This window comes from Pituophis catenifer, unplaced genomic scaffold (genome assembly GCF_029215685.1).
Source record: "Pituophis catenifer annectens isolate HBS135680 unplaced genomic scaffold, rPitCat1.0.hap2 SCAF_1, whole genome shotgun sequence".
Lineage (NCBI taxonomy): Eukaryota > Metazoa > Chordata > Lepidosauria > Squamata > Colubridae > Pituophis > Pituophis catenifer.
Genome location: NW_027256881.1, coordinates 318,794,424 through 318,820,529, shown reverse-complemented (window position 1 = coordinate 318,820,529; position 26,106 = coordinate 318,794,424). Strand labels below are relative to the sequence as shown.

Below are 26,106 nucleotides of genomic sequence, written 5' to 3'. Positions count from 1 at the left end.
GAGTGATGTCTCTGCTTTTTAGTATGCTGTCTAGATTTGCCATAGTAGTACAGAATTAAGACAGTTAAGGCAATGAAATAGACATCAGTTTGCAAAACACATACAAATACAGATTAACACAGTTGGAAGGGATCTTGTAGGTCATCACTTGAGATTTTCAAGAAGAGATTGGACCAATCTCTTCTTGAAAGTCTCAAGTGATGAAGTTCCCACAACCTCCAAAGGCAAGCTGGTTGGTTGTTCTCACTATCAGAAAATTTATCCTTATTTCCAGGTTAAATCTCTCCTTGTTCAGTTTCCATTCATTATTCCTTGTCTGGCCTTCAGGTGCTTTGGAAAATAGCTTGACCCCTTCCTCTCTGTGGCAGCCCCTCAAATACTGCTATCATGTCTCCCCTGGTCCTTCTCATCACTAGACTAGCCATGCCCAGTTCCTTTAACTGTTCTTCATATGTTTTAGTCTCCAATCCCTAATCATTGGGTTGGTTGCTCTTCTCTGCACTTTTTCTAGAGTCTCAACATCTTTTTTATAGTGTGCTGACCAAAACTGGATGCAGTACTCTAGGTGTGGTCTTTGGCCCAATGATATTTACCCTTCCCTGGTATTGCAAAGTAGTCTGAAAACTTTTCCCATTAATAAATAGTTATTATGCTAATTTCTATGGTATGCAAAATTGTATAGAGAGACCTGGAAGTTTTTGCTCCTCTTCGTATATCAAAGAAGTGATTTGCTCTTTTGGGTAACATTTGCAAGAAATCAACATGATTTTCTAGTATTTAATTCATTTGTTCTTTTCAGAGCCAATTATTGAGTCTCGCATCTTTGTCTCCTGAAATGGAGAGATTGAATGAAGTCAGCTTTAGATTGCCACTCTGTGACTTCACTGTAAAGAGATTACAAAATCTTAATCGGCAGTGGACACAGAAAACAGCTCTAGTTCTGGAGCAATGCAGGTAAAGAGGACTTTTTGTTCATATTGTGATGTAACTCCATCATAGTAGTTTATGTCACTTTATTTGTACCCAAAGTATTTAACGTCTTGAGAGCTCTATGACTAAACTATATTGTATATGCAATGTTTTCTTTCACAGCTATTTTCTATAAAGCAGCCTTATTCATGTTTTAGTTTTGGTTGCAGTCTAGTAATGTTTCCATGCAACACTCATGGAATAGTTCCACGAGATAGGATTTTTGGAATCTGCTTTTGAATATATGAACTTCAGCCCAGTGAGTTGAAAGAAATTTTTAACGACATGCAAGTCCTAGTGAGCACATAAGACAGCATCAAAAATGAAGACATTCAAATTAGAAAGAGTTTAGCAGAGAGTGGAATATTTAATCTGTATCCAAAATTGGGCAACCAGATTCTTCTTCCAAGCTCCCATGCACTGGAAGGTAGCAGACTAGCTGTTGTAGACCTTTTCCTTGCTGTGTGTCTCCCACCTTTATGTATTTAGGCACAAAGTTACACGTAGATGTCATGATTAACAGCCATTGATAAACCTCATTGTCCATGATATTAACTAAATTTCTTTAAACACACCTAAGTCAGATGTTTTCACTTAGTTGCCATGGACACTAATCTTGTGAAAAACCCTTCTACCTTCTACTTTTGAACTTTTTACAAATTTTGTTTAATTTTATACAAAATTAATGGGAAGTTGGCATGCTGCATGGAGAAAATTCTGTACGGTATCTGGAAGTCAAATAAATAAAGTTCTTAATTCCCAGTCTTTGTTTATGAATGTATCCCTATATATATCCCAAAACAAAAGTAAGGTGGAATTTAATAATCCTTGGGACCTACAGAGTCTAGCAGATAAAAGCAGTTCACTAATTTGCCTTTTAATAAACTATTTTTATGACTGGTCATATCCTTTATAGTTGCCATTTTGGTTATAGACAGCTTTCCTCCTTCATAATAGCTATTTTCTTGAAGTGACCATTATATACTATCAATGTTTTAACCTTCAAATATGAGGAATCTCTGATTTAAACTGTTGGCTAATTCCTTTGCCTGACTTCCAGCAGTCTCCAAGCTGTTCTTCCTCAGTGGATGCTTTAAGTTTCATATTAGATTTACAGTCTTAATTCTCAGGCATTCTTTCACTACTTTATACCCTGTAAATACAGTGAGCTACAACTGATGGCTGGAAGTGAATTAACATCTATGTCATTGGGAAAGTACCAAGTAAAGGAAGGCTACAGTAGATATTTGTCCACAGGATCATGGATAATGTATTTGAACTACAACAAGTACACCTCTTGACACCTATAAGATTTAAGTTAGTCATACCTAATTTAACCCCCAACTAAGTCTGTGCTGAAGTCATTTCATTTCTTTCTTTCTTTTAAATTGCAGTGAACTGCAGAAGAATCAATCTGATGACAAGAAATTTCTTCAGCAATGTCAGAATTGGGTGCAGTTTCTAGAGAAAATGAAAGAGAGCCTGAAACAGAATATGCCGGGTACACTTGAGAAGCTGCAAGAACAGCAAAAAGAATATGAGGTGATGTTTCCAGACATTTGGCCTTGATCCAAAGAACTGGGAGTTTGGTATTTTCAGTATCAGCTTTAAAGTCATATCAGCTTTAAAGCTGATATTCTTTCAGTTCATTGAACTATAATAATGATTAAATGTTATTCATTACTTACAGATATTACAAACAGAGATTTCCATTAATCAGCAAATTTTCAGTGGTCTTGTGTCAAAAGCTCTGAATATGTTGGGATCAGGAGAAGCAGAAAACAGGTAAAATACATGACCTGATGGTGTACAGTTTGATTTTTATGACTTTCAGTAGAAATGATGTGAATCCAAGCACCAATCATTTTTAGAAAAGTTAAAGCTGTCATTACAGATAGTCCTCAATTTATGACCAGTTGCTCAGCAATCATTCAGATTTTGATCGTGGACTTCCCAGGCGCTACTTAGGATCTAGATTTGAAGTTCCAATGCCCCGTCCCGCAGTTACATGATTGCACTTGGTGCACTTGAAAGCCAGCCCACATTTACAACTGTTTACAGAGTCCTGCAGTCCTGTGATTGCAACTGAACAGCTTCTGTTGCCAGAAACCAGCATTTACTTCCAGTTTCTGGCAGTGCCCATTGCCCAAAGGATTCACTTATTAAGCACATTTGCTTAATGATCACAGTGATTCATTTAACAATCACCACAAAAAATATCATAAATAGGGCATGGTCATATGGTGACCCACTTAATGACTGGCATGACTTATTAGTGTAATTCCAGGCTCAATTATGAGGACTATCTGTATAAATTAATGGATATGGAACAATTGGAAAAACCAAAGACTTGATTTTAGGCTTAAGTAATATCCAGTACAGCTAACATCCATGGTGGAACAGAGAACTACAGAGCCCACCCAGCATCTTCTGTTCATCAGTATTGTTCTGCAGTATTCTATAACAACTTCTATTGTTTCAAATCTGTAATTTCCTATGCCTGCTTACCTGGATGGCAGACCCACTGAATTTAAACTTTTAGGATGAGTGTCTCCACTTCTGCATATACTATATATTCGTATTAAACTTACTCAGCCTTTGTTGGGGCAGAAGAGCCTTTTCCAAAACAGTTCATTTCAGATTGTAAGAGCTCCAATGCCCAGAATTTTCAAATAGCTGACAGACCCTTTCTGATATTTCTATAAATCAATATAATCGTTACTTAGCTTTCACCATCTCTTCCTCATCATAATGAGGTAGGAAAGTCAGTTTTTCTATGGGTCACAAATTTCATAAGTGTACATATGGGAGCCGAAATCCAAAACAACTGGAGGAAACTTGGCTACCTATGCCTGAAGTTTTATATTTTAAAAATAACACTGTCTCCATTCCTGCTGACAAATCATGAAGTCAGTTCAGTTTATTTACAGTCCAAGATCAATAACTAAAAATACATAATTGTGTGTGTGTGTGTGTGTGCATACGTGTGTAAAAACACAAGCCTGAAACTGCTCATGATAAGAGCATAAGACAGCTTCTATAAACCTGAGATATTGATAAAAAGTTTGCAACCTTCTTCTGAAAATTAGTTGTAAAGAAGGAGCATGGTTACCTCACAGCCATAAAAGAACCAGGTTTTCTAAGAATGAGTAGTATAAGTTTTATTTGCTATTGTGTGTAAGGGGACCATTTTAGTAATACACTTTTACAGTTTCAACCTCCATATCTGTGTATACAGAAGTGCACTGTTCAACAACCTGGAGTGGACTTAGATGGCCATATCCTATAGTGACATAGGGAACCTGCTAAATAGCACCCTGGATCCAAAGCCATATGTCTACAGTGTGATGGTAGCATGATATTGTATTAACATATCACTCTGGTTACTTTAGAACTGAGTTTATCTCCAGACTCACTCAGCTGAAGGAGCAGTGGCAGAGTGTAGTGCGGATGATTCATCGGAAGAAGAATGACATTGACAGCCTTGTAAAGGAGTGGCAAAAATTCACAACCTTACTGCAAGATCTCACAAAATTCCTCATGGACACAAACAGCTACATAGCTGCCGTGAAGAGCCAGGAGAAGTATCGCTTGGATCAAATTAGGAATCTGAATCACAAGTTCAAGGTTAGGCCTCCCACTCGCTATAATCAACAATAGACTGCATTAGCATATTTCTGGAAAGTGAAAATGGGGTAAACCTGGATAGATGTGTCCCACGGTTCAAATTTATTTATTTATTTATTAAATGTATACGCTGCCCATCTCACAATTCAAGGCAGCCCTGGGTGGTTTATAATGTAATAAAACAAAGACATAAAAACAATGTAAAAGCAGATTAAAATTACAAAAGATTAAATACAGATTAAAAGACCACGGATTTGGAGCAGAGCAGTGGTAGTACTTTCTCTGTCACTGCACCAACCACCTATGGCTTCTCCATCAGGACCACATGCCAACTGGCAGAACCAGGTTTTAAAGCTGTTCCTGAAGACAGAAGGGTAGGGGTAGAACTCACCTCCAACTGCAAGATGTTGAAAAGAGTGGAAGCCGTGGCAGAAAAGGCTCTTCTCTTGGACCTCACCAGCTGAAATTCTTGGCTGATGGGTTCCACAGTAGCTCCCTTTTGCCAGAATGAGTAAAGTGGGCCAATTCCATCATGGTGAGATGCTTCTTCAGGTAATCAGGACTCATGCCATAAAAGTGATGGCCAACATCTTGAATTCAACCTGGAAGCAAACTGGTAGCCTGTGCAGCTCCAGTAACAGTAAGTCACATATACCACCCTAGAGGCCTCCAGAACTATGCTGCTGCATTCTGGACCAACTATAGCTTCTGAATACTCTTCAAGGATAGCCCCATGTAGAGGGCGTTGTAATAGGAGCCTGGATAGCTCAACAGACAGAGCTCTGTAATTTAACACCAGCTGTCTGCAATTAAAGTAAGATCGAATCTCGCCAGGTTCAAGGTTGACTCAGCCTTCCATCCTTTCTAAGGTAGGTAAATGGAGGACCCAGTTTGTGGGGGCAATAAGCTGACTTTGTATAAATATACAAAAGTATGAAGGCTATTGCTTAACGCATTGTAAGCCGCCCTGAGTCTCCGGAGAAGGGCGGCATATAAATCAGATTTTTTTTAAAAAATATTCCAAACAAGACATGACCAGAGCATGAATGACTATGCGCTGGGCCTCTTTTTATTTATTTATTTATTTATTTTTATATGCCGCCCTTCTCTGGAGACTCAGGGCGGCTTACAATGCGTTAAGCAATAGTGGTCATGATCCAGAAACTTAATTTCATACTCATGTACCTCACTTGTATTTCTTTCTGGTATAAATTGTAGGTTCAAATTAGATTAATAATAATTCCAATTTATTGTTGAATTATTATAATTATTTATAATTCCAAATGTTGGAATTTTTTTTACTGAACTGACCCTAGAAATTTTTATTTTAACATTGTTGGCTATAGAATGGAAGTGTGTATAGATACATTTTTTAAAAATAAATTTATTATTTTCTTTTGGGGTTTTAAGCAACTTCAGTACAATTTTCTCATTTAAAGTGGTATACTAGTTAAAAACCTTTTTTTTAATGAAATTGGTGCTTTCCTTTTTTTTATTTAAAAGTGTTTTCATTTTTATTTCTCATACACATACATAAATGTACAATCTCTTATCCATTACTAATCATACATATTATTTTTTGATTTTCATATTAGTTCATTCTTTATTCTAAAAAATTGAAATATACTTGAGGTTGCTCTTCTGCCATTCCATCTGCCTTATTTTACAACAACCCTTCCTCTCCTTCCCCCCTCTTTCCCTTCCCTCCCTTCTTCTATCCTTTTCTACTTTCTTCTTTCGTCCTCTCCTTCTCCTTCCTTTCCCACTTCTCTCCTCTTCCTCCCTTTCTAACTCTCTCTCCTATTCTTATTTCCCTTCCCTTTCTTCCTCTCCTTTTCCCTTTCATCTTTCCCTCTCTCTCCTTTCTCCCCTCTTCCTATCTGTCCCTCTACTCCCCTCTCCATTCCCTCTCAGTTGTTGTGTTTATTTTCAATTCAATATATTTTCAAGATGGCATTCGAGCAACCCTGATTCTCTATTAACATACATTTCCCTTTTTGATTTCTTTTCTATTTTGCTGGTTACATATATGTCATCATTAAAGTACATTTATATAATAACACCTTTTTCTGTTTTCCCCCTCCTTCCCCCTTTTTCATTTACTCAGGTGTCGTCTGGGTTTCTATTCCTTTTTTGTCTTTTCTCTCATTCACTTTTGCCCTGTCTAATTTGTTATTTTCTAATCTTTTATTCATATTCCTTTTCTAACCAATTATAAAACCGTCTCCATGTCTTGTCTTTATCTTTTATTCTTAATGTTGATCTATTCATTTCTGCACATTCTAAAATTTTCTTTATTATATCTCCTTCTGACGGGATTTTTTCTGCTTTCCAATTTTGTGCAAATTCTATTCTAGCCGCTGTTATTATATGGATGATCAAATATGTATCTTCTTTACCATATTTCTCCGGTAAAATACCCAACAAGAATGTCTCTGGTCTTAACTCCATACGCCGGTGTAGCATTCCCTCTAACCATGTTCGTATTTTAACCCAATAATACTTTGCTTCTTTACATAACCACCACATATGATAATATGATCCCAGCGATTGATGACATTTCCAACTTTTAGCTGAGTTATCTTTAAACATTTTTGCTAATCTTTCTGGTGGCATATGCCATCTATAAAACATTTTGGGGGTAATACATTTTTAGGCATGGGTTTAAAGACTTGGCTATACCAGTATAAGAGACTTATATTAGCAGCTGTCATCTCAGCTTCTTTCTCCCTCCTGTGGAATTGTGATAATAATAGATTTCTGCGAGGATCAGTATGTCTTTCATTCAGGCATAATGCTAACCAGAGGTAGCTGAACTTTTTTTGGCCCAGGACTGCATTTTAAAAATATTTTTAATTACTTTCGCTTCCCAGGACTACAACAGAAGTGGCAATAGTGCTGTAAAATCTATAGTAATGTGGAAAGGCATATATCCTACTAATATTATTCAAGTAATTCTTAAGGAGATTTTGTTTTCAAATAGTTGTGTAGATATTCTTTTGCATCTCTGTATATATCCTTTCAATACCCTGCCTGCTGATCTTTTAACCGTAACAATGATTTATATTTGATGTAATGATAACAATTTGGGGTTTATTTGCTTGCTTGGTAGAATAAGGAAATACTTCAAAAGAGGTGGCAAACCAGATATTCTTTAATCTTGGATACTGGCGAAAAATTACTTGGCACGGTAGCCCTTGAAGCAAAGGCTGCCATGCAGCTGGAGATGAACAAGTTGCAAGCTAATTGGGACAACACACAACTTCAGCTAGAGAAGATTATCAGGCAATTTCAGGGCACCATACAGGTATCTTGCATAAATCAGTTATCTTTATTCTATAATAAATCAATTGAGTCTAGAGTTCATCTTTTTGTGTGAATTTGCCATTTATGGAAGGTTGTTTTGTTTATTTACTTACTGCAGTTAATATACCAATCCAATCCAGAAAATCACTGGCTTATTTCTATCGCTTTTAGCAAGTGATAGAAATAATTCTTGGATTTACTGCTGCTAGAGACTGAACACAAACTCTTTTGAATATATAGAAAATGCTTTAATATTGAATTGTATTTCGTAGCTTCTTACACATTTGCTGTTATGGTTATTATTTGGGGAATATTTTTCTATAGGACAGAGAGGTAAGGTGATAGATTTGTTGGAAATTTAATTATTTTTTTGATTTAAATGTAAATTTTATTCTGTATAATTTTGGTCTAGGATTTTGCGGTCCTGTTTTAATTTATAACTGCAGTACAGTAAACGCTTAATTAGTGGTTCTTTCAAATATCATCTATGATTATAGAAATATGCTACTAGATTAGTAACCCAGAGCATTGCTATTGTGTCTAGCTAGTGCTAATCTGGTTGCTTAAATATCGTTTGCTTTTGAGGCAAAAGAAGTTCTGCATCCAAATTGCTCTTGTTGTTTTGCTCATTCTTGAGAGCATAGAATTGGAAGGAACTATTGAAGTCCATGAGTTCCACCTGATGTGCATAAATATCCATATAAAAGCATTTGGTTATCTAGCATCTACTTGCACACGTCCAATGGAAGGTAGTTGCATACCTTTCTTGATAATTTGTTCTATCATAAAATTCTCTTTCATTATGAAGATTTCTCTAACAGAAATCTCAAAGAATAGCATATTTGCAAATCAATGCAAAAATTATGAGAAGGTCAGAATGCATACATTGGCTATAGGCAAATAATAAGAGGCAAAGAATCTTTGTGAATACTATTTTTTCCTTCCTCTGTATTATAAGGAGAATCCAAAATGTATTGGAGGTTATCTGATAGCAGCAAAGCTTCTACCTATTAAACAATATTTATTGTTCATCATGAACACATTTTTCTTCTTTGAAATTATAGACCTGGGAGAACTGTGAAAGGCAAGTGAAGGACCTGGGCCATGTTTTACTAGAGCTCAAAGGAAGCATAAACAAACCTCTTCCTATAGAACATGATGTATTGCCAGCAACCTTGGAACAAGTAAAGGTATGTCTATGAAAGCCAAGATCTGGAAGTGTTTGAGGAACATCAGTTTTAATATTTTTCACTGACTAATTCAAGATATACCTGCACAACAATCTTGATGTTCTAAAACAAGTTCTAAATTTGATTAGAATGCTGGATTAGTGCAAATGGAACAGTTCTGAAGTTAACAGGTAACAGAGACCTTCTCTCCAAATTGAAGAGAAGATACAGTTCTTCAGCTCAGAAATAAGCTGATGTATTGAACAAAGAAGATGAGGTTGTCTGAATCCACTGAGATTTCTGGACCCTGCTTACCTGCAATCAATATTATTAATTGAAAAATAATGAATGTGACATAGCACTTTTTAAAAATTTGACAAGAAACCTTCAAAGTTGCTACTCAGTCAAATGGTGCATGTTGTTCATTTTGGGGTTAGTGAATTATGTGAAATGAGACTCAGTCAGCAGCAGTGCAAAAGTAATTGTGCAACTATCTAAATAACTAGATGTCAGCTTTCCAGAAAACCCCCGACTCCCAGTAAAGACACGGAAGCAGGCATTTTCCAAAGTTCTCTTTACTAGCAATAGGTAAACTGGCACATCTGGGAAATCCTGAATCTGAAAAACCTGGGCTTTCCTTCAAAGCTCCCAAAACCAACCCCTTTCTCCCCTTTCGGTCACATGCTCCAATCACCGTCAGTTTCGCCTCGGCCCAGCCCCTGACCACTCCTCCTCCAGATGCTGGACCGCCCTGACCTTGACCGATAGGAAAAAATGCTATTATGTCTACTAACTCCCCTCTCTTAAATCCCCCCTCCTACTTCCCCACACATGAGGAGGTGGCAACATTGAAGCTTCCGGCCTAATATGGCTTCCAAGGCTGACACTAGATTTGTTTGGAAATTAATCCCCATGAATTCAACTGACTGTATTTCAAATTATATTACCTTGGGTTTCTTTGACTTATTTACTTTTAGTTGGGAATAAGCATTATCAATCCCAGTGAATGTTATTCCAAGTAAACAAACAAACTCCCTCAATTTTGAAATGCTAGAAGAGTAACTTGCGCACGTTTCGTCGTGCTCTCAAAACTTTTTTGTTTCAGCAGGCTGGCCTGGCCTAACTCTCCTTTTTTTAATTTTTAATTCATTTGATTTTATAAATTGGGTGTTTTAATCTGTGTTTCGGCCAAAATATTTAATAATTTTAAGGGACTTTTAATATTTGTATTATCTGTATTTTATCTTGGCTGTTCACCGCCCTGAGTCCTCCGGGAGTAGGGCGGTATAGAAATTTGATAAATAAATAAATAAATAAATAAATAAATAAATAAATAAATAAATAAATAAATAAATAAATAAACTAACTTTGTTAAATTTCTTCTGGAAGAAAAAAAATAGTCTCACAGATGTCATGCTGCATCTTAAGTGAAGCTTTATAACACTATACATTTTTAAGAGTTTGAGGAATTCAAGGAAACTCTTTGTGTGCTTAATATTTGAAAATGATCCATTTCCTCTTCTCTCCAGTTGCCTCAATTTTAAGAGGCAACCAACCGAAAAAAGATCCCAACACAAAAGGACCTGCTCACGCTCTCTCTCTCTCTCTCTCTCTCTCTCTCTCTCTCTCTCTCTCTCTCTCTCTCTCTCTCTCTCTCACACACACACACACACACACACACACACACACACACACTGCTGTTCTCCTTTCTCTTCCCTCTTGTACAGACTAATCACAAGATTAACCAAAAGATTTGTAGAAAAGAGAATGTAGAGGCAGGCAGGCATGTTCACCCCCCACTTCCCACCGCCCCATCCACCCACCCAGGAGCTGGCTCTGAAAGGGCTGTTGTTTTCCCATTGGTGTTTCCATGCAGGTGCTGGAGAAATCACTCACCAACTGGAGCCAAAATGCAAAAGAACTTGATGTACAAAAGGTGAAACTGGCTCAATTTATCCTCCCAGAAGATGTGATGGTGCTGAGAGAACAAATTGAACGTTTGCACAGCCAGTGGGAAGAACTCTGCCTCAGAGTAAGTAGTTTATTTGGACACACTGGTGTTTGAGATTGGCCATTGTAAGGCAACGTGAATATGACTTTCAGGTTTTGTAAAGGAACACAAGATAAGCTTGAAGGATTTAAAGCCCTATGGTTTTCTAAACGATACTGTAAGCAAATGTAGCTTTTTTGTGGCTGTGAACAAAAAAAAAACAACCTGCTACGTTCTCCATTTGTGGCCACAGTGTTCCCCGAAATTCTGAAAGTTTTGAGCGCTTTAGAGAAAATTAAAGATATGGTGTTCTACAAGTAGATCAGCAACACTGACTATCTTTCAAAGTGATCTGAAATGACCCATAAGAGAAGAGCAAAGTAGATGGTTATTCCTTATATTTTTCACTGCATAGTTTTCTACATTTTTTAAAGATGCCTCTCTTTGAAATTCCTCAAACCTGACTTTGTTCTGCGTGTTGTAGATGGAGGTTTCAAACATTGGGAATGATCATGCATTTTCTTCCATTACTCAGTACTCTTGCAGCTTATGCACCTCACAACTGTGCATTACATTTCTCAAAGGTCAGAAGAAATCATCCCCAAATTCTAATCTGAGGCAATGATATCCCATTGATGGAGTTCCCCCCTCAGCAGTGTCTACTTGCTGCTAATATAAATATTTTGTTGTCTTATTGCTTTTTAACATTTTAAAAACTTGAAATAAACTGATGTATTTAAATTGCAGTAGGCCTTACTTTGAATAAGTATGCTGTATTTAACTGCATAGCTATAATCATAATACATATTTAGCTAGGATCAGTTAATTCTTTTTAGGTTCCTTTTTCATATCCAAATCTAACATGAACATTTAACTAACTTTAATATGTTTAAATTTTAACCATTTTGAGTTTAACCTTATTGGTTCTCCTGCTTTACTAATTTTTTTATTTTAGATTCTAGACTAAATATATGTTGTCATTTTGCCCACTATACAGGAAATTGGTTCAGAAGTGAGAAATTATTGTTGGCCCAAGGCCACATAAGGTCTGCTTTTGCAGCTGTTAAACTAAACAATGCCATGATTTGGGTTCATATATTATCCGACATGGTTTTGCTTAATGTGACTTTTCAAATCATGGGTCTGATTATAGTTAAGGAGGAAGGACTTTATAATGAGTAACCATGGGATGTTATAATTTAGTTTATCTTAATCATAATCCAGCATGACATTAAACTCTACATGTTGTATAAAGCCATCTGCCAATAGTTAACCCTCTCATCTATGGGATATGGGTAGCTTGGTGATCATACTTAGTTAGAATCCAAGTCTGATTTCCAAATTTATATTGTGATGGGTCTGTTATTCTGAAAACCAAAACACGATTAAATAGAAAAAAACTGCATCAATCCCTATCTTAACTTTAGCTATACCATGTTTTAGGTGCAAAAAATGGATAATTAGCATGCCCCATTTTCTTTCCTACCGATATCCCTAACCCTAAAATGAAATCTCCAACAAAAGCCTATTGTTTGAAAACAATTAATGGAAAAGCCCAACCCCTGCCTATGTTAAAAGTGAGGCAGTGCAGCTACCCAAGAGCCCCTCAGAATTAACCAGCCAGATGCTCCTGCTGAAAGAAAGAGGAAAACAAACAGCAGATGGACTGTCTGGAGCAAGGAGACGGGGAATATCGAGGGCAGGGTTTTGGCATGCCAATACAGTAGGGAGCAGTACAGAGAAGTGTATAAGTTGCTCCAGACAAAAGACAATTTAAAAAGGATGCAAATTTTTCATATGCTTGTTAACTTACAGAGATGTAAATTCCAAACCTGTTACTCCAGAAATATAGTTCCCTTCAATTTATCCAGAAAGCTTTAAAAAATTTAATTTTATCTGATGATGACAATCTTCATTGTTATTTCTATTATTATTATATATAGAATTATTAATATTGATTATATTTTATTTTGTACCTAATATTTTAAATGGATTTACATTGCTGGATTATTGGGCACTTTAGAAATATAAAGATACAGGCAGTCCTTGACAGTTTTGTTTAGTGACCATTCAAAGTTACAATGGCACTGAAAAAAGCGACTTAACGACCATTTTTCATGTGATCAAAATCCAGACACTTGGCAACTGACTCATATTTATGACGGTTGCAGTGTCCTGGGATCATGTGATCACCTTTTGCGCCCTTCTGACAGGCAAAGTCAAAGGGGAAGCCAAATTCACTTAACAACCATGTTACTAACTTAACAATTGCAGTAATTTATTTAACAATTTTGTAAAGAAAGGTCATAAAATGGGGCAAAACTAACTTACCTGTCTCACTTAGCAACATAAATTTAGGGTTCGGTTGTGGTTGTAAGTCGAGGACTACCTGTAATTCAAATTGACAAGGCCTCATACGTCTTTACCACAGAATCCACCGCATTGTAGAAATGATCTTACATTCCTGAATGCTGAGAAGATGCAAAGTAAAAGCAGATTGAAGTTCTTTAAATTAGCTTGTCTTTCACCAGTGGCCATAATAAATATAGCTATGTATGTAACACAGCTTGTCTGTTGTCTATCTGAAATTTAAAGCAGAGTAAGCACAAGCTACAGGTTGCATGTTTTTATGGCCCTCCTCAAACATAATATTAAGGTATATATTGGTTTACTGTGATATATAGCAATAGCATTTAGACTTATATACCGCTTCACAGTGCTTTACATCTAAGTGGTAGAGGTTTTGCAGAGTCAGTATATTGCCCCAACAATCTGAGTCCTCATTTTACTGACCTCAGAAGGATCTCAGAATCGAACTCCTGGAGTGGGAAGTGAGTTAGCCTGCAGTACTGCTTTCTAATCACTGCGCCACCATGGCTCTATGAACTTATATAATATATGATCTTACCCAGTTTTGCTTAGTGTCCCACATGAAGCACATCACGGTGTCTTATTCAGATACCAATATCTTTTAAAATCCAGGATAACATTATGTTTGAACACAGCATTTGTTGCCATCCCATCTACTTAACTCAAATATGTCTCCCATGCATAGGCATAGTGCTCAATTTTGCCACTTTAATGGACTGACAAGTGAGATGATCTGGTGTTTTCTGGATGTAATGAAATGTAAACTTTACATTTCTTTGTTATATCAAAGATGTTTCCATCACTACCCAAAAATGGGGAAAAATATTATTTGTAAGTAAAGGAATTGTTTGAGAGTCGGATTCTGCAGTGAAATCTGTAGGGAAAAATATTCTTTTTACCTGCTCATGGATTGCATCAGTAAACTTTGGCTCCTCCCAAAATTTAATAAAGATTAAATTTAATTAATTAATTAATTTAATAAAGACTAAATTTAATTAATTTAAATTTAATTAATTTAAATTTAATTAATTAATTAATTTAATAAAGATTAAAGACGTGGTGACTCAGTGGCTAAGATGCTGAGCTTGTCAATCAAAAGGTCAGCAGTTCAGCAGTTTGAATCCCTAGTGCCGCGTCACGGAGTGAGCTCCCTTTACTTGTCCCAGCTTCTGCCAACCTAGCAGTTTGAAAGCACATAAAAAATGTAAGTAGAAAAATAGGGATCACCTTTGGTGGGAAGGTAACAGCGTTCCATGCACCTTTGGCATTTAGTCATGCTGGCCACATGACCACGGAGACGCCTTCAGACAGCGCTAGCTCTTCAGCTTTGAAACGGAGATGAGCACCGCCCCCTAGAATTGGGAACGACTAGCACATATATGTGAGGGGAAGCTTTACCTTTTAAAAATTTAATTAATTAATTAAATTAATTAATTTTAATTAATGTCATCTATATCTTCCTCCATAGGTTTCTTTGCACAAGCAAGAGATTGAGGAACGACTCAATGCCTGGATTGTGTTCAATGAAAAAAATAAGGAGCTGTGTACTTGGCTGATGCAGATGGAAGAAAAAGTCCCTCAGTCTGCAGATATCAGTATTGAAGACATGATAGAGAAGCTGCAAAAGGTGAGTAAACTTTATTGATGCACACAGAAGTTTATTCTTGCTTAGGTATGCTTGCCATAATGAAGTTTTAGGAGAGATCAGTAAGAACTAATTTAAAACATCTTGACTTAATCTTCTCCTTTTCTCATAACTGAGTCTTAGTCTTCTGTGGTGTTTATTTTTTTAGTTATTTAAATTGTACCTAACCTTTATTTTTTTAAAAAGCTTACAAAATTTTATAATATTAGAGTTCCAGATCTTAAGTGTACAATTGAAAAGTTGTGATACACAAGGGAGATGGAGGAAAAAGATAAAATGTAACCTTAACTATTTTTTCTTCAACTTTGTGTAACAGACATCAAGGAGAAATTAATGAAAGGGTCAGCTGTTTGTTTACAGTAGCTAGAAGGCCAAAGGCAGTTTATCAACAGAGGTGATGTACCGGTTAGGCTTCTTTTCTTTTTCTGTGCTCAGTAGGCTGATGGTAGAACTATTATTTAAAGGCAATTCTCGAAGTCTGTTGGGCCTTCTTTTAATATTTAAGGCAATGCCTTATTTGAGGCAAGCTGAGCTCCTGGTAATTTCAAGGATATATCTATGTAATTTCCTTGGCAAAAGTTTGAAAGTTGTTTATAGTTGACTTCTTCCAGGATATTTTTTCAACTTCCTGATCTGTTTAGCCAACTTTATGATTCAAGGGGTTCATTCAGACAGCCTCTTTGCCAATGCTTCAAGAGAGCTGACTTAATTTTTGCAGAGGACATAGCCTCTGCATCCATTTTCCATCCAGCTGCTGAGAGAGGCTGAAAACAGGGATAGGGATCCTGTCCTGTGGGACTTCAGTTGCTAAGGAGAGCCCCTTCCGGTCCAGTTCTGTATCCCCAGGATCATTTCTGCTTTAGTTGCCAGAGAGAAAGAACCTTTCTCAGCTATTTTTTGTGGGGTTCAGATGTGAATCTTCTGCCAGCAAAGAAACATAATGGAACTTTTCTCCTGTTAAGATTTGGTTCAAGGACAATGGCTTGCTTGTCCAGAGCCAGGTTGGAAAAGGATCTAGGACTGTTCAATCTCACCCTTCCATCCCTGTGGTAGCGCCTCCTCAGCAGATTGACTCCTCTTCCCCATTTAACTAGTGGAATGTTTTACTAGTCTAGGGTAATAGAAATCATAACTCTTTTTAAAATGAATACTTTATTTTCACCACATGAAAGGGAAGCATTAATAAACAAAGTGGAAGAAGAAAAATGTAATCCATGTTTTCTGGCTGAGGCTTAGAGATAAAATAAGAGGGAACTGGTTACAGTATTTTTAATATAACCAACTATTCTGGGTTTGTTTTTTTCACTGAAAATACTAGAAAGCTACATTTAAACTTCTTTCTGTAGAAGTCTAACTTTTGTTTCTACTTTTCCATTTCATGCAAAATGTATTAATTTAAAAGTTTAAAATTCTCTTGTTTAGGATTACATGGAGGAAATCAATCTGTTTAATGAAAGTCAACTAGTTCACTTCAAGCAAATGGGCAATCAACTGATCAAGTCTAGCAACCAAAGTAGAGGGGCTGAAATTGAAGAGAAACTCAACAAAATTAATGACCGCTGGCAACACCTCTTTGATGTCATCGGAGGACGGTAAGTCTGTGTTCATATAAGCATAGTAAAATTATAAAAGAAATAACAACTTGAGTAGAAGATTGTCTGAAATAGTATATAATTTCCTGCTTGTACAGGGGGTCGGACTAGATGACCTCAAATGTCCCTTCCAAGTGTATTATTCTGTTAGAATCCTCAAGGTTGATTTATGCATTACATTTTAGTCAATATGGTTATACAATGTAATGTGTGATGGTAATTCATCTATGTTTTGTGAGTATGTACTACCCCAACATCCTGTTTAGAAAGATACGATTGGTTGGTTAACTGCTACTTTATGTTAAACTTATGTTAAGTGACAAACTGTTGAACACATCACATTTCCTTCAGAAGTATGTCTGTTGACTGGCAGTCGCTGTCCAACATTTTAGCAGTTGTATTTCCCAAGAATTGCCTCTGAAGCATACAAGAATTAATTTTCCATGTCTGCAATATCAGATATTTGGATTATATTGTAATATTGGTACCGTCTAATAATAATATAAGATTTGCAGAGTTTTCAGAAATTTAGAAAAGAGACAAAGGATGAAGAAAAGAATAAGAGACCAATGTTTCAGCCTCAGAGCTTTCCTGGAAAGATTAAGAGAGATTTAGCTGAACTGAGACATTGTGCATTCATTTTCCCTATAAAATATCATTGATTTATGTGTTAGGGAAAGCATGGTATCATAAAGGTCTCTACTTCACTCTTAGAGAGGGAGATTGGAGAAATCAATTATTTTGGGCACTTGGATAGGCAGGTAAGAATAACATTCAAATATGGCTTCATTAATCCCGTATTGCAGAAGGAAACTTATTTATTGTAAAAGATGGATGAAGTGAACCTGTGCTGGATTAAGATGCAGTCTATTTTTCCCTTAATTTATGCCAGGAAACTATTTCATTTGCACGGATTTATACATTCATCAAATTTCAAACAATTTGAGCATATTTAGATGATACAATGAGCTACCATAATCTTTTTCCCCCCAGAAGCATGTAATCCTATCTATGACTGCTTCCTAGAACAGCACAGCCAGGACGTGCTACTTTTTAAAAAAAGCTCGCCACAAGGTCTTCATGATTCTCCCCAGCACAAGTAAGAAGAGAGCTTCCCAAAATTATCCATAAATAAATGAATGAATGAATGAATGAATGAATGAATGAATGAATGTGTGTGTTATTTACACCTATGCCTATGGAAATTCTCAGTCATCCAGGTCATGGTTTTCCGAAATAGGCTGTTTTCAAAAGGCAACTGGACTTTGTTTTTCCTTGAAGACATTTCACTTCTCATTCCAAGAAGCTTCTTCAGTTCAGCTGGAGAAACATCTTTGAGAAAAAACAAAATCCAGTTGCCTTTTGAAAAAGCACCTTTGGATTTACACCTGTGCTCCTCTTTGGATGAGGACTTCAGTAACGGAGGGAAAGAATTAATCAATAATCCAAATTTATAGCACATCTCATCCAAATATATCCTCTTTTTAAAATAGTATTGCCAAAATTTCACTAAATGCTGGTCATAAGATCTATGTATTTTGTGTAAATAATTGTTGGTTTTAAATCAATTATAACAAATGTGTAGGCCATACATATCTGAGAAGCATTTTAATGATAACAAAAACAACTTGGGAGCCACTGGTCAAAACAGATCATTGTAGTAAAGACGTGGCTTCACCTTAAAGCAATAAACAGCTGGGGACATTTGGGGAAATTAGACAAGTTTTTCACTTGGTTCTTGATGTGCTTCTTATCCTTTGCTTTGCCATAAGGCTCTAGCTGCATGGGGCCTTGTCGTGTTTCCACAGTGCCCAAGCATGCTTGGCTTCTGCCATGCACAAAGGTTTGCTTTGTGCAGAGAAGCAGCTGGAAAAGGGTGTATATCTAACCAGGAGCAGTTTGGGGAACTTAGTGTATCTATGAACAATACAAGAAGAACAAATTAATAACATAGAGACATCTGTTTTAATGTTGGTGCATGCAAATTTTGTGGAACTTCTTGAGCTGTTTCATGTAGCAACATTGGAGAGACTTTGAGACATGGGAAGAAGCCTTAAAAATTAAAAAGCACAAAGCGTTCCTCATTTGGAGGGTGAATTTCCCCCCAAAAAATATATTTCTGTGTTCTTTAGATCAGAGTGAAGCTTTCCCCTACCAGGGTGCTGAAATGAAATAATATATGTGGTCCTAATACATACACCAAAAAGATGTGAATTTAATTCTCTATCTCTGTTAGGACTTTAAAATGCTTTTTACTGCTCTGCATTATTTTGTTAATTATTTTGTCTTTCATTCCTCTTTCTTTCATCCCATACTTATGACATTTAGAAGTTTCTGGAGCAAAGAAGTATTTTATGTGTTTGCAATACTGTGTGAAGTATATTATATAGAGATATTGCTTTGTAAAGATACAGAGGATATAATGAACCAAATGTTGAATGAGAAGTATCCATTATTCCTGATATTACATTAAATCAAGGAGTATATCATTGAAGCATTTTTGCAATTCGCACATTTTATGCTATTTGTGTGGTAACATAAATGATATAAATTAAGCCATTTTCATAATGATGTCATTGGGTAAATGATGTAAAGTGATGCAAATGATATCATTTGCATAATAATGTCATTACACAAATGAATTAAGTCATGGTGGAATTTGGTCTGTTCCATGCAGTCTGTTGACTCAAGGTCTCTATATTCCTGGTCTTATTTTATAGAATATTTTTGCTAATACAAGCAGTTGAAATCCTGTATAAACTGCAGGTGTGCCATTCAATCTAAAAGACAAATTCAAGATTAAATTCTCAAAATAGGATACATGCTGCCAATGTATTTTTAGTCAGGAAATTGTAGTTGTGTAATTCTGTCATTGCACAAAGCTTTATAGACATTATTAATAAGCTTCTTTGGCTGGTTTCCCATGTAACAAATCAAGGAAATGATTTGTGATACTGTTGAGGGCAGAAGACAGATCTTTTCCATAAAGCAAACCTAACTGTCCTAAAAAGGGATGTGCAATGCACTGTGTTTCAAGGACACAATATTTTGTGCAATTCAGGAATGTAGGGTTTGTCCTCCAGATCATATCCCTCCACGCATTCCAGGGGTGGCCTGGCAGTTTTTCAGAGCTTAATGCTCTGAACAGGAAGCATCTTTTTCTTATGAAAAAGTCTTGTCCAAGACATCATAAAGTACTTTCAGTTTGAAGGATTAACTTTTGGGAAACTGCAGGAATAGTCAGTCTCACACAGCTCTGAGGAATGAAAGTTCAGTCAATGAGTGCATGTCTGCTCCTAAACAGGTTTGCTTAAAGCAAATTAGCAAATAGGCAACAGTATATTGCTTTACATAAGGATATCTCCTTTTTGGATGGAATGTTTTGGACTATTAGAAAAGATACCATGCTGCGTCCTAGCTCTCTTAAATTATGTTGGTTTTTTTCCCTTCATAAAGTGTTCAATCTCTTTTGTTGTTTATAGGTTATCAAAAATAATAATAAGACTTGGAAATGCCTCAAAATAAAATGATCATAGAAATATATAAATTGAACAAAGTTGTATTTTATGATATCTCTCTCATTAGTCTCTTTTAAAATGTTAAATTTGAAATATAGAGTTTTAATAGGCTCCCACAATATGCTTTCATTTTTTCGTTAAGGAAAAATAAAAATGATAGATATTAAGTATATAAATTATGAGTCATGTTTTGCATAACTCGGTTTACCTTTTTAAGCAGAGAAGCAAATCGCAGCCCGCAGGCCACATGCAGCCTATTAGCACGCCTCCTGCAGCCACCAGAATCTTCCAGATTAGGACAATGTAAAAATAAGTTTTTTAAAAACCCTTAAAACTCTGCCTTAATATGCTATGGGGGAAAGGGATAAAGTAGTTATTTAGACTTGCAAAGCTCTTCCCCACGATGGGCCCATATCTATCCTTGAGGGGTCATACTCAAACATACTTGAGGGGGAGAGCCTTCTCTGTGGGGGCACCGGGAACGAGCTCTCTGGAACGAGCTACCCCCAGGAATACGACTGATCCCGGACCTCCGTACTTTTCGCCGAGGGTTGAAGACCTTCTTATTTCAGCAAGCCGGGCTGGCTTAAAATTTTAATAGGCTATTTTATGAGTAAGGGGTTTTAAAATTTGGGGAAGCCAAACTAATTTAATTCTGTTTTAATTTATTTTAATTTTTATACTGTATGTATTTTAATTTTGACTGTTCACCGCCCTGAGTCCTTCGGGAGAAGGGCGGTATACAAATTTAATAAACCATAAACCATAAACCAACTCAGTCAGCGCAAGTAGCCCTCAATTTACAATTATAACCACAGTCATTGCAATCGTAGGTCAAGATATCACATGACTTGATTTGAAATTACAAACCTTGTAATGATGGTCATTAAGCAAACAACACATTTGTTAATCCATTTTCCCCAATTGCCAGAAACTGGAAGTAAACACTGGCCAAAAATAAATAAATAAATGTTGCAAATCATGGTCATGTGAATGCAGGATGCTGCAAATGGCCATAAAGGGGGGCTGGTTGCCAAGTGCGCAAAATCTGATCATGTGAACAGGTCGTAAGTAGCTCTGGGTAGGTCCATTGTAATTTCAAATGATAGTTAAGCAACCAGTCATAAGTCAGGGACTACCAGTATTATCAGTACTACAGTATCATCTATACAGTAACTTATATGATTGCTTTGCCAAAGTAGAATAATTCTCATTCATCAGGTGCTATTTGGAGAAATACTTGTTTTCATATTTACAAAGTAGCACATAATTAGCTGTTTACCTGGTTCCCTGTGACAACTAAGTCACATCTGTAGCTGTACATTATCTACCCATAGAGATCTTCAGATCATCTCCGGGATACTAATAAAAGTACCTCTTAGATGGGGACATCCTGATTCCATTGTTTCCTACATCCCTCTTCCTGTGCCTTGAGAAGTCCATTGGCACCTATATTATACTATTTTCAAGACAGTGCTGAGTAAAAACCACTTTTCTTTCATCTTAATCCCAATATCCTCATCAATCTTAAAATCTTATTTTGTGTAAGATTTTATATTACAAAATTATTATGTTGTATTTGTAATACTGTTGTTTTTCTTCAGTTGTCTTTCTTTTGATTGTATGCAGTTGCTGGTTTTGTTTCCTATGATTCTCATCTTCTCTTTTACCACTTGTAATGTTTTTAAATGTTTTCTTGTACAGCATCCAGACAACGCTTAAATAAATAAATTTAATGTCAAAATCTAATATTCTCCACCCTCATATTCGGTGTCTATGACAGGGAATGGAGCAATATAGAGTATGATTGTGTGAGATTGTAGTCTAGGACACATAAATTATGCTACATAATAGAGTGGGAAGGGAAGGTGTTTAGCAGATGTCTGCCATTTGAGTAGCATTTTCACACTGAGCATTATGGTCCTGCAAGCAAATCATCTGCAAGTAAGTAAAAAATTGATTTTTTTTTTTCAAGAGAAATAGTTGGTTCCTTTTTTTGCATTTTAGCTCTTTCAAGCTAGCCTTGGTTTGAATCTGGCATTGTTGACAGATACCAAATCAGAAGAAAAATAGCATTTGTTTTTTAACAGCATTGTTCATCATGGACCTACGGATTTGTGTATGGGCATGTAGGCACCACACTCTCTCTAGTTAGGGCTCAAAGGAAGGAAAGGGGAAGGCCTGAGATTCCTCCCCCTCACCCCCCAACTCTCTTCTTTCTATGTGGGAGAGATGTTAAGGCAGTGATATTAAATAGGGCATCCAAGGAGGAGGGGTTTCCTCTTCCTCCAGTGCTCGGCTCAGTCAGATGCTGTCTCTGCAGCTTTGGACTGATAAGCTAAGGAATGCTTTTCCCTTATAAACAGTAAGTGCATTTCTGGTCGTCAAGGGTCTGGTGAGAATAAAATTGTACGATGCGGTAGGAGCCTTGTCTGTGTGCTGCATCAGTCTTGGGGGATGGGCCCAGCGCTTGTCAGAATAGATGGCGATATGTGTGTGTGGTACGTGTGTGTGTGTGTGTGGTCCGTGGTCCGTGGAGGGAGGATTGGACAAAAGGTGTGGGGGGAGGAGGAGAATTGCAAGCCAATAAATAACATTCAGGGGCTTCTCCCTCTTTGTTGAAATCAACCCTTTGCTTTCCTCATCATAGCCGAAAGAGATTAGTACCTGCCCGTTATGAGTAAATGAATTGACAGCATGACAGGTCTTCATCCCTCACCCCCACTCGGCCACCCTGAATGCTGGCTCTGTCCATGGAATCAGGCATGAGTAGAATCCATTTACATAAAGGCTTGTGGTTGCATGTTGCTTATGATATCTCTGGGGAAACATGGCAAATCTTTCTCCTATTTGGAATATTTATTTATTTCATTTTTAAAAAAAATCCTGCCTTATATACTAGTTTGGCCTTCATCAGATTGGCATCAGATGTTTTGTAATGTGCCAGGTCCCTTGATCTTGTTTTGTATTTTCTCCAACATCAGCACTGAAAAAAATGACTTATGACCATTTTTGACACTTATGACCACTGCAGCATCCCCATGGTCATGTGATATACCTTCGGATGCTTAACAATTGGTTCATATTTATGACGGTTGCAGTGTCCCAGGGTCATGTGATCACATTTTGCAACCTTCTGTCAAGTAGAGTCACTGGGGAAGCCAGATTCACTTAACAATGTGTTACTAATTTAACAACTTTAGTGATTCACTTAACACATGTGGCAAGAAAAGTCATAAAATGGGGCAAAACTCAGTTAACTGCAGTGGCGCAGTGGTTAGAGTACAGTACTGCAGGCTACTTCTGCTGGCTGCCTGCAATTTGGCAGATCGAATCTCACCAGGCTCAAGGTTGACTCAGCCTTCCATCCTTCAGAGGTGGGTAAAATGAGGACCCAGATTGTTGGAGGCAATAGGCTGACTCTGTAAACCACTTAGAGAGGGCTGTAAAAGCACTGTGAAGCGGTATATAAGTCTAAGTGCTATTGCTAGTGCTATTAACCGATTTCTCACTTAGCAACATAAATGTTGGGTTCAATTGTGGTCATAAGTCGAGGACTACCTGTACTCTCTAATTGCTCAGGAGACTTATCAAATTCAAGTAACATATCAGCCCCACTATTCAGAAAGATATTTAGATTGAAATATAAGCAAGCATTTTGCTTGACTTTTTAAACCATATCGTTAAAATAAAAAGTTTTTAAAAGCAACATTCATTCTGTCATGAGCATTCAAGTTGCCTGGTAGAAGTTTTTTGTTTGTCTGCCATTCTCTGTATCTCTCCAGAAACTTCTCAAGAAAATTCCCAATCACTTGGAGCAGATTTTGAAAGATACATACAACTGATATAGGGGAAGAAAATAATATCGTTCTGGGAATATCACTTTTAACAGATTTAGGGAAATTGGAAAAGTTGCAGAGAAGAACAAGAAGATGATCAGGAGACTAATAGGTTGCTCCAGCAGCTTAATTATTTAGGGATATCAAGATATGTGATCAGTATCCAGGATCCTATTTCACCCTAGAATTTTGCTGCAAATTGAAGATTTTTCATCTCATATTGGAAGCAAAATGGCTGTTTCTGTCAAATGTAAGACAGTACTTCCGAGATAAACACTTTCATGCTAAAGTGACAGATGATTTAGAAATTAATATATTTGTACAAAATAGCTGTTTTTGAACCATATAGTTCTCCTTTGTTCTAAAGGAGTGTCAGTAGTCAAGTAGTAATTTGATTGTGTGGTTACTTCCCCCAACCTGATTGGATTGAACTTCAGCTTTCTCCCAATGTTGGTTGGGATGACTGGAACAATACTCCACAATAGCTTGAAGGCAGCAGCTTGGGATAAGTTGCTGCTTTGAATACGAAGCTTGATGTCTATTGAAATTCAATTAAATGAAAAGCGACATGCCACAACTATGCACATATATACAGACACCCTTTCTTACATGCTTTATGCTTTTCTTGATTATGTATCCTTTCCTCATTCCAGAGTGAAGAAGTTGAAAGATACCTTTGCTTTCATACAACAGCTGGACAAAAACATGAGTCATCTTCATACGTGGCTGGCACGCATTGAATCTGAGCTCTCTAAACCTATTGTTTATGACATCTGTGATAATCAAGAAATACAGAGGAGACTCGCAGAGCAGCAGGTAGGGTGGGAAAAAAGTAGAATTGAAAGAGTTGGGCCAATATTTAACTCAATTAGCGTTCCTGAGATCATTCCCTTCTTTGTGCATCAATGTTAGATATTCCTCTTCCCAAGTCTTTGGTATTGTTTTTATTATTTGAATTTCATGCATCGTCTTCAATAATGGTTCTACTCAATTCTCTTCTACATTGTTATACCATAGAGCAGGGCTGTCAGACTCCCGGCCCATGGGCCGAATGTGTCATGTGTTGGCCATGCCCACGCCTGGTTCAGTGAAGAGGGGGAAAAGTCCCTATACGTCACATGATGACCGTGAGTTTGACATCCCTGCCATAGAGGGTCATCAGCCCATCTGGGCCTGGTGCTTTATTAATTTTTTATTGCTTCTTTAATCTCTTAAATTATTATTAATTTACATAAGATTTCTCTATGTTCTTATGTAAAATTTTAGGCTTTGAATTTTAAATATATGTTTCTAAGTTTCCTTCGTCAATTTTTTTTTATTTAGAATGCAATTCCTTAAATAAAAAAATTTCAAATTCCTCTATTTTTTATTTTTATAGACTGTAATAATTTTTCTTTCTCTGTTGCTCCAAACATTCTTCTTTCTCTTTTCTAATTTGATAACCCAGAAGTTTCCCTGATTTGAATTTACAACATAATTTTGTTGGGCATAGTTTATCTTCTGCTGAAGTTCTACCATTTCCAATAAATCTAATTCTTTATTTAGCTTTCTTAATACTTGTCGGTCTAGAATGGTTGTAGAAAGCTTTTCTAATTCCTTTATTTTCTCTTCAAATTGTGATTTCCATCTATTATGAAACATTGCATTTTCCAGCTGTGGTCTTTCAGAGACATTCTTCTTTGATTCATCTCTCCTGCCAAAATAATATTTCCAATTATTTATAGCTTCGTTAGCAGCTCAGATTGAGGTACTGGCTTTAGTTGTAGAGAAGTGATATATTATAGCACCAGAAATTGCCTACAAACTCAGTATACACCCCAATGTAGACCCACGCAAAACAATACTGAAACTCATGGGGGTAGTCTCCATCAGTATATCTATCTAACACAGAATACTAAAATAGAATCACTCTATTTAGACACAGTTTATTGAAGAACAGTGCAGAACAAACAACTAGGAATGCTGCTGTTTTTATGCCCTGCTTGTAAACTTCAGAGATGTATGTTTGTCTACTGTACCTAGCACAATGTTGAGTTGGATCATTCTATTAGTTTCACATAGCAATCTTTTCATGTAGTTTA

At 36.6% G+C, this 26,106-nt stretch overlaps 1 protein-coding gene across 1 annotated transcript in view; it reads left to right on the top strand.

Annotated features, from left to right (window-relative positions):
- Positions 1–26,106, top strand: part of SYNE2 (spectrin repeat containing nuclear envelope protein 2) — a 206,446-nt gene that overhangs the window by 158,951 nt on the left and 21,389 nt on the right. Inside the window, exons 89-98 of the mRNA XM_070942446.1 lie at positions 800–954; positions 2,364–2,511; positions 2,660–2,754; positions 4,362–4,596; positions 7,709–7,903; positions 8,967–9,092; positions 10,948–11,103; positions 14,900–15,058; positions 16,499–16,668; positions 24,679–24,841. Of these exons, the coding sequence (XP_070798547.1) occupies positions 800–954; positions 2,364–2,511; positions 2,660–2,754; positions 4,362–4,596; positions 7,709–7,903; positions 8,967–9,092; positions 10,948–11,103; positions 14,900–15,058; positions 16,499–16,668; positions 24,679–24,841 (1,602 nt within the window). The remainder of the gene's footprint in view (positions 1–799; positions 955–2,363; positions 2,512–2,659; positions 2,755–4,361; positions 4,597–7,708; positions 7,904–8,966; positions 9,093–10,947; positions 11,104–14,899; positions 15,059–16,498; positions 16,669–24,678; positions 24,842–26,106) is intronic.